At 35.4% G+C, this 10,033-nt stretch overlaps 1 protein-coding gene and 1 pseudogene across 1 annotated transcript in view; both read right to left on the bottom strand.

The window, feature by feature from the left end:
* Positions 1-997, bottom strand: part of pef1 (penta-EF-hand domain containing 1) — an 8,109-nt gene extending 7,112 nt beyond the window's left edge. The window contains exon 1 of the mRNA XM_015400626.1: positions 896-997. Coding sequence (XP_015256112.1) covers positions 896-916 — 21 coding nt within the window. The 5' untranslated portion in view covers positions 917-997. The remainder of the gene's footprint in view (positions 1-895) is intronic.
* A 4,437-nt stretch (positions 998-5,434) lies between these two features.
* Positions 5,435-9,547, bottom strand: LOC107101635 (annotated as a pseudogene).
* Positions 9,548-10,033: the final 486 nt, after the last annotated feature.

The following is a 10,033-nucleotide window of genomic DNA, read 5'->3' as shown; positions in this document are numbered from 1 at the left end:
ACTTTTGCTATTCAAATCTTGCATGTCATAACTTTTACTATTCAACTTATTTCATGGAGCGGGGTTGACATTAAAAATAACATGCCCCTCCTTTTTGTTTTACAATTTTTTCCATTCATTTCTTTTTTAATAATTAATTTTTTTTTATATATTATTTTATTTTTTTAAACATTGTTTGTTTTACATGTCAGAAATTAATTAAAACTGATCTCATTAATATCTTATCTACAGCATTCTGGTAAAATTGATGAAATCTAAAGAATAAAAAGGAATCAGTTTAATCATCAATTTTCAAGAGAAGGAGAAATATCAGAAATATTTAGTCAGTGACCACGAACTACAGCGAACCACAGGGCAAGGAAAATTAAAATAACAATAAGAAGAAAATACAGAGAAATTTACAAAACCGAAGAAGAAAACATGGATACAAATAAATTATAACAAATAGAGACATGGAGCCATTTGCAAAAAAACATACACAATAAAAATGTTAACTTTACACTAACCAGATAACTTAAGCAGAAAAAAAAGTGAAAATCTAATTTCTATGCTGTTAAACTGGTAACAGGGATACTTTTCTTTTTCCAACCTTCAAACGTTCACGAAAATACTGTTTTACCGAAGAAATTCCATTCAGTTGAACTCAACCCATTATGAAATGTAACCATTGCTAAACAATGTTATTACATATTATAGACAATAAGAAATACTAAACCATAAAGCATACAGATAGAGTTAAACTGGCTGGAACCACCCTTAGCTAACCTTAGGCTAATGAACGGCTAACGTAGCTCGACTTACTTTTTCATAAATATGTTACGAGACAATTATTACTCTTATAAGGTTACCAATTATGTCAATGGAGTTAAAAAGAGAAAACATAAAGTAACAGTACCTGTCCGTGAGAAAAACTCATGATTTGTTTGAGAAATCTTTACTTCCTGCTACAAAAAGATATCCGTAATAAGGAGAGCAACGCCGGTTTTCTGGTGCTTCCTATTGGTCAGTTTAAAGCCCCCTTATGAACGCAGCTTCTGATTGGATGACTGAGTGGAACAATGTTGACAAATGATAAATGGGGAAAAACAACAATAAGCACCTCCCAGCTGACTCAGTTTTTCTGTTTTTCCTGCGAAGCTTTAGCAAAGTCTCAGTTTTACATTTCAAAACGCAATTAAATATATTTTAGGTATATTAAAGGTTCATGAAAATCCAGAAAGGGGACAAGCAATACAAATGTATTTTTTATCATTGGAAGTATTTGTCCGAAGTGAAAACAATATTTGGCCTTGGGTCCTTATATAAGTGTCAAAGGATGTGCATAGAAGTTAAGGTCATTTTTGAAATGAAAAATGTTAGGGGGCATTTCTGCATTTAATTCCTTTTTGCTTATTTTATGTAACTAAACATAGACTAACACTGGAAGAAATTGAAAGAGAAATTTAACTTTATTGATCTCACAATGGAGAAATTCTCTCTTTGCATTGCACCCATTCCCTTTGGGAGCAGAGGGCTGCCATTTTGCGGTGCCCAGGGAGCAGTGTGGGGTTAAGGGCCTTCTTCAGAGAGCCAGAATGTGGGGATCAAACCGGATATTTGCAAACTTCTCAGATTGCACTAACCACTAGGCCAAAACTCCCCACAGTTCATCAACTTGGTTTCCTGTTTTTTAGTAACAGTCCAGAAAATTATGTCATCTCAAGAATAAAAAAGAGATGATAATACTGTTACATAGCCTACACTGTGTTTGTAAATCTGAAAAGAAGCTTTTATGAATCAGACAGAAGAGGAAACATAATTTCGTTGTTTCAATATCATCTTCGCAAAAAGTGTAGTTACTATATTAAATGTTTTCAAAGTAATTCTTTAGATGGATATGTATCAGTCATAATAACGAAAGCTGTTTCTTTTACTTTAGGAATTATTTTGAAAGTCAATACATGGATATCTTTTTAATAATTGAATCTTTATCAAATTCACTTGGGATATCCTTATGAATTTTTCAACTGCAAAAGAAATACTCAGTCTAAAACACTGCAATAAAGAAATTGTTGTATATTTTTGTGTAAAAGTTGGATGCATGAATCGATAGCTCATAGCTTTTAAATTCTTGGAAAATTGGGTAAGTGAATGACAAATATTTTAAACTGGAGGGTTGGGTCATGTATTTTGCAGAGACTGTTACACTCCAATCAAAGCAAAATCCCATTAAATGGAATACAGACCAAATATTAATCTGAAAAACTCACACAAAGAGAACAGACAATAAGGAGAAATTTATTGATACAATTAATTTGTCTTTGGCAGTCAGACCTCGGCAGGAAATATAGTGCTTAATTTTGATAGATATGCATGAACAGGAGCATGGGGGAGCATAGCCCCTCCCCGAGGCCTGAAACTGGTGGTGGAATGGAGATAGATGAAGTTGGTCTGTCTGTAGACTGCTGGTTGGCAAGACGGTATGCTGAGGTTTATGGGGAGATCCAGTGGATTGCGTGAGCTGATACTAGAGCCTTAATCAGCACTGCAAAAAAATTGAACTACATCAGTCAATTTTTCTTAAAATAAGTGCCCTTTTTCTTAAATTGAGGAGGAAAGTGAAAAATTTTGCCAGTGGAACGTGACAATTTACATTTAAAATAAGTACAATTGTATTGTCTTATTTCAAGCGCATGTTATCTAATTATCTTATTCTAAGAGTGAAAATACTAATTCCATTGGCAAACTATCTCATTTACCTACCTTTACCATTTTCCCATTGTAGCGATATTTGTTTAAGGAGCTTTTTTTTTTTTGTTATATAAAAAACCCTGTGAATTTAAACCTTTTCTTCCTTTTTTAACAGTGTCCTGTCTGGCAATGTGGCAATAACAGTAATTGTCTTGATGCCAAAAAGAGCCCAACAGATTTTACTTTTTATTCACCTCATGGATTTGCATTGTGAATTGGTCTGAAAGCATTCCAATTTCTCCAAATTAGTGAAATGCTAATTCGATCATATCCCAAATTCCTCTGGATAAACTGTGGTTTTCAAACACAAGATTCATCTTAAACTGTAATATGGTTTTCAACCAAGTTTCCCCTTCTTCTTTGTACATAGTAGTATTTTGAACAGAGGTTGAGGTGAATTTGTTCTATTTATGTGCAGAATTAACTGTTCGACCGTGATTAGTGCTCGAATCACTCTTTCATTTATTGTTCTAACACACAGCTAAACAATATATAACAGCCGAAATAATATCTGATTAAATTATATATTTCTCACCCCAACCGGGGAGGGCAATAAACATCTTAAAGTATCAGAAAATATAAATCCCCAGCTGGCTGGGAATAGAATAGAATATAAATCCACAACATTAATTGCCATCCCAGGATGAGCATAGTTTATATTTGTGTTTCTAATTGTTATGGGTCTCCTGTTTTCTATAATTTTTGTTGCTTAACTGGTTTTATGAATTTGAATTTTAACCCCCTGTCTAATTGTCGGTGCAAGTGTAAAAATCCCAAAGACTTCAAGAAAAGCCTGGTTGACTTATTCTCTGATATTCCCCAAGGAGTGACAGTAAAAAAAAATCTGGACCACATCTGAACCTGAGATTAAATATAACATCAAGTTCCCCAATTATTAATTGACTCTCACATGTATCTTCATAATTCTTATCTATTTTTGGAACATATTAGTCAGTGAATCTTTAGAAAGATTTACAATCTATTTTAGAAAACTTAAATCTATAAGTTGATTATAAAATTAAGAAAATTATAGTGGCTATAGTGTATTTAGTGTTTTTTTTTCTTTTTATTCAAGTGCAATATATATTTTCCCCACAGTTTAAAAAGAAACTGTCAGAACAATTTTATGAGGTAGGCATTTATTGGTTGCAATGATAAATACAAAGTATAAACACAACATTTTCAACACTTCTTAATCCCCTTCTCAATATGTATTAAAAGCAGTTTATGAAGTTACAAAATTTGTTCTGCAAAGTGCTCTGCATTCATTTCTCTATCTGTTAATCAATAGTGGTTATTGCTTTTCTCCATGTCAGTAGCTTCATTTACTTTGTCTTTGGGTCTTGATTATTTACACCTCTTACTAGGCTTTTAGCTAGGAATATTTCATAGGGTGTACGCACAACTTAGTGTATCACATCGCAGGGGGTTCTGGTGGTATCCAACAACAGAAAATTTAGAAATTTAGACTCTCTAAAACACTATTTCCTGCACTTTGAGGTGGAATGCAGCTAACTTTATGTCTTTTCATAACACTACTTTTGGGAAGTATATGAGCTTGACTAGAGGTGGAAAACTAGAGGTGGTTTTTGATTCTTGTACACATTAAGGTTAGACACGCCTAAAGAGGATCTTTAAGTGTTTACAGATTCATCTGATGTTTCTGTTGCTTCAGTGTTCAATGGCAGAGTGGCTTTGATATATTTGCTGTGATCAGCTGCATCGGGCCATGTCACCTTTTAGTTTTTTATTTTTTTATTTTTTAGTTTGGATTTATTTTTATGCGAGAAAGTCCACCTCAAAACATTTTCTGTGCCGTCAGTTCATCAAGATTACGATTCTGCCTTAGCATATTATTACGCTGTCTGAGGCTCTCTGATCCTCACATATCGACGGTGCACTGTCACTTGGAATCCCCAGCAGCAGCTGCTTCAGGCCATGTCGCCTCTTAGGGTTCGTCTTTTTTGGCGACTGGAAGTAGACATATATTGCTGGCAGGTTTAGATATTTTACGTTAATTTGGGCATTAATAAACAGTTTCAGTGGAGTAATCATAGCGACCTCCATCAGCATCACTGTCCATCTCCCTGCCAGCTCCTAGATTAACTTCTCTGATTGGTTGATGTGGTGCGTCAAACAACAAAAATTCAAGTTTTCCAACTCAGGATGCGCTGCTTGTGAAATTTTGAACATTAAGCAAAGTTTCCGGGGGAAAATTAGGGAGTACCAAAGCTGTACATATCAAAAACAGGATGTAAAATGTGTCATTTTTTTAGTTAAAGTGCGTACAATATACTCCCATATTCATTGCTAGCTAAAAGCCTGGCTCTTACAGATAACCAGAAATAAAGACACTCAAACATAATACTCTTTTTGAACATACAAGTCAAAAGTCTTTTTCATTGTTTGAATTAGTCCATGTTGAGCTTGTATTGAATATCAGTTTATGTGATAAACTGATTGAGGTAATTTACAAATCCACTTTCAAGGATCGCTTTAAGCAATGGTGTTCCTCTTCATGGAGTTTGTTAATAACGCTCTGAAAGATTACTTCTTGCTTTTCAGCAGGATTGGGTAAACTGGGAATAGTTGTACCTAACATGGGTCTTTTTTTTATTTTCCAGGCCAAGGACCCCCAAACTAATGGCCAGATGGAGCGGGGACCTCCTAATTATATATATGTTGTATGAAATTGTCTTATATCAAACTGGTCCGATAGTCAATCCATTAAAGATGGAGTCATGTAATGAAAGTAATTTCGCCCTGGGATTATTTCTGATTTGGATTCCTCATTCACAACACCTGATGCGGCAGGTGTTGTGAATGAGATGATGCTCAGCTTGAAAGAGCTTGTGTGTGTCGCTGAATGTCTGCATTGATGACTTAAAGACATCTTCTGCCTCCATTTATCTGTTTACTACAGTGTGTTGAATTCATGTTAATGTGTATTTAAAGACATTTCAATTAGTGGAAAAAATTGCAGGGGGGAATCTAAAACAAAAAGTCTAAACACGACAGTTAGGTAAGACCGCCGCCGTAGAAGATGTCTCGTTATCTGTTCTGTTGTTGCTCCAACCCCCACGCACTGGCTTCGTGGACCAGCTAGAAGGCTTTTCTTCCACTGTACTGTCGGTGATGTTCTGATTTGATGCTGTAGGATCCACTCTTTCTTTAGATTTGGACCTGTATTGCGACTTGGGTTGTGAGAGTGGTTTCATCTCATGAGTCTCTACAAAATCCATAATTTCTTCCTCCTTCCTCTTTTCAATAAACTTTTCGATACGTTTGAAGATGAGGTAGATCATCTCACAGATACACATGACGATACAGACAGCAGAGGAGACCACCATGAAGAGGGTGAAGATCTTTTTCTCTGTGGGTCGGGATATGTAGCAATCCACTGTATTAGGACAGGGGAACACGGAGCACTTGGACAAGCGTGGCATGTCATAACCCTCGTAGACGTAGTACAGGACGTAGAGGAAGCCAGCATCAAAGCCGGCCTTGAAGATAAGGCTCAGCTGCAAAATGGAATGGATTTATGTCAAAACTGGCAAATAAAATTCAAAATATGACTGTTACTTTTAGTGCATGAAAGGTTTTACATATTTTTGAATAATTTTAACCCAAACTTTAGCCAATTTCAAAGTAAAATAAAAGTAAACTAATCCTTGAAAATCCACAATACTTACCAAATATGTCCACCAAAGCCCTCCACGTTTCTTTCCAGGTTGGGCGTACATGTGCTTCCCCTTATGCAGTTTAGCGTACTTCGCATTCGTCATCTCCCTGTATTTGACATGACCTGTGACCATGAGCGATGGGCATGTAACAAAAATAAGCTACAGGGCCCAGAGGCGGATTGGTGATATGGGGAAAAAGTGGTCGTAACAAACATTTTCACAGCCTGGCTGGTCAGTGTTGCAGACAAAGTCTTCGTTTTCGTCCCCCCAGACACCCTGAGCTGCCACCACATACACCATGACCCGGAAGATAAAAACCATAGAGAGCCAGACCCGGCCAAAGGCAGTGGAGTATTTGTTAACTCCGCCAAGGAGCAACTGCAGAGCACCCCAGTTCATGATTTCCTACTTATGTGTCTGTGATTAAACAGAATGAGTCGAAAGAGAAGCTGAAGATCATCAATAGACGTGTTTGACAAAAGTCTTGATGATTTTTACCTAAGAAAAGGGAAAAAGAAATTAATCATAGAGTAAAGGTTGAGAAAGATAATGTTACAAAGAAAGTAATAAAAATTTTGTCAGATAGGTTTGACAAAGACTTTACGAACAATGATGATCTGCTAAACCGGATGAAGGCATATTTATGTCGTGTCTCAGTAGATTTAATGTCTTAATGTTGCATGTTTAACCCAAAATATAGCGGCTAATTTATGTTCATCAAGACCTTCTCATTTGATTATATTGGATCCTGGTTATTTTCTCGACTTAACATTTTTACACAAACCTAATTGGATCTGCACCTGCCAGGAACCCAATCACACTCCCAAATATTCAATTATTCATACACACAGATTGGTGGAGTACTCATGACAAAGTGCTTTTTCTAAGGGCAAATAAACATGTGCAAGAAGAGTGCTATGGCATCAAAGCCATTAATTTCTGATTGTAACACCAATGGCCATTTTCCATTCAGCGGCTCACTGTAGTTGAACAAAAATGTTTGTTTTCTTTTCAGATTTAGTCATTTGAATTTTCAAGTACTGTGTCACAAAAGCAAGAAAAATTACACATTTAATTTATCCAGAATAACAGTGTGTTCCATATGCTCAGGTTGAAGGTCAGGAGCACTGTAGAAATGGAATGATAAAGTTTTGTGTTGAAACTTCTGCTGGGAGGAAAATCTTCAACTTGCTGTTTATTTTTGCACCATTTGTCCTTCAGTCGATCTCATTCTGGTTCCCTGTTCTCACTCAAAAGGCAATGGCCACAATATAATGCTGCCACAAAAGTGTACTGCTATTATAGTGTGTTCTGGGGAATGTACTGTCTTCCTCTCACCCAATGAACACTGGAGATAGGCAGATGCCCCACAACTCTTCAATAAGAGGGTATATTGAATTCAATTAAATTCAGTTCATTTATATAGCTCCAGGTCAAAACACATGTCATCTACAGGCATTTAACAGAGACAATTCAACCAGATCATACAGTCAAACTTATTCAAAGTTTTCTATCTAAGGAAAACCAGTTGATTGCATCGAATGTAATTTTGAGGGAGAAAATGAATAAATGGAGAGAAACAATGTCAACTTTTTGCCCCTTGTGATTCACCAATACTGTTCTAATATTACAGAGTTTTTCTCTTCAAACCACAGCACCTTCTTCCTAATACAAGCTATCTCCCTTAAATAGCTTTCGGTAAACAGATTATGGGAATTCAAGAGGGTTTCCTTCAGAAATCGCTTTCCTCTCACTTCTATTAATTAACACCAATTTTGTGAATTGCTCAACTAATAGCTGTCATGTAAACAGATCGACCGTGCTCCTCCTGGCTGACAAAAAATAAGATAAAAAAATAAATAAAAAATTATACCTGAAGTTTTTTTTTTTTTACTTAAAATTGCAATCACAAAAGAGTGATTGTATTGTATTGACACCCCTAAGGTTAAGATTTAACATGTGAAAAATGAACATAACGGGGTTTGAAGCATCTTTACATAGGCACTATGTTGATTTTACACTAACAAAAAAGCCACTGCTTTCCCCCTGATGTTATTTTAACAGTTCAATATAAAAAACAGAAGCACTTTTGCGATGTTGATGAGCTGTGTGGAATCCAAACAGCCAGAAAATAGTTTCACAAATGTATTCCAAGTTTCAAGAATATTTTACATTCAGTCTTTAGGGAGTTTAAAAAAAAAACTAACAATACACTTCAGTGGGTGACTAATCATCAGAGCCTCCCACGGTACAAAGAACAAATGAATCTTATTCAGTCTATTAGCTTTATTTATTATTATTTTTATTTATTTTTTATTCATTTATTATTTTGTCTTCTATTCTATTTGCCCAAAATGTTTTAACAGTGTTTTAGAAAACATTGCCTAACAGGAAGTTGCAGTCATCAATATGATTCCTATCGGAGTCGGACGATTTCAAAGGACAAAATGCTTTCTTTTGGTGTTGTGATCTGATTGATCTACTTCTGGACAACAAAAGCCCCTCAATAATTCAGTTTTTATTTCTGTTTGATTGTCCATATACTTTAAAGATGCATATTGTATTTAATTCAAAAGTAGAAACTTCATTTTGTTACACAAATGCAGACATAAAAAATATTTTTTGCCTTTAAAATCGCCAGATCGCCTCACAGATCACACACATCACTCCTTCCTATCCCTCTGCCATGAATTTGAAACCTGCCTGCTAAACAACAGCAGTTAATTTATAACCACGGTGCATCTCTTACAGGAAGAATCCATTGAATGTAGCATATCAGGTATTTTACGTCATAAGTGAGCACTTGAGCACAGTGTCAATGTCCTTTAAGCATATTTCTTTCTTATTTCCAGGTGTAAAGACTACTTTTACGTGTTGTAGCTGAACCATTTAAAATTAAGCAGAGCTTAACTATCTGTGCTTTTTTAGGGCCTTTTCTCTTCAGTTCTATGTTTTTTCATTGATCAGTCAAACAATGGCAACGTTCAGCAACCAATTTAAACTGCATCTAATTTCTTAAGAGTCAGATGTCTATGTAAGGGGTAAAAATATAGCAAGCTTACCTTGAATAAGGAGTGTGAGGTTTCAAAACACAGATATCCAGCCCAGTTCATCAGAAAGAGTTGTGTGTCAACTCTCCTGTCATAGATGGGAAATAACTCTTTAATCACATGGATGTTTTTAAGGTGAAGACCTGTTAGACGAGTTGAAGATGGGTGGAGCATTTAAGAACAAGTAACAGAAACGAAAGTTAAAAAAAAACAGGTATGCTTTCAGGGTAAAAATAACTTGATTGGTTTTTCACATTTTGATGCAAAACAAATGCAAACCTAAATGCATTTTTCTGAATTTCAGGTGACAAGCCACTAAACAAATGTGAATTTGTACAGTTTAGTCTCAGTAAATATTCACAAACTTGTGACGCTTCTATTTGGTTGAAGCAAAGTAATACAAGTAATACAAAAGCCAGAGACTTGAGTTATTGTGAATCATGCTATTTCTACCAAGCTTTTCTGAAGCAATACTTCAAAATGTAAATAAAAAAATGGAAACGCACCTAAAATCCATACTACACCATACATAGCAAGATTAACTGAGAGAAGCAGCTAATAGGTTTAATC

Source organism: Cyprinodon variegatus, unplaced genomic scaffold (genome assembly GCF_000732505.1).
Source record: "Cyprinodon variegatus isolate N-32 unplaced genomic scaffold, C_variegatus-1.0 Scaffold1126, whole genome shotgun sequence".
NCBI classification, from domain to species: Eukaryota; Metazoa; Chordata; class Actinopteri; order Cyprinodontiformes; family Cyprinodontidae; genus Cyprinodon; species Cyprinodon variegatus.
This window is presented reverse-complemented; position numbering and strand designations above follow the sequence as displayed.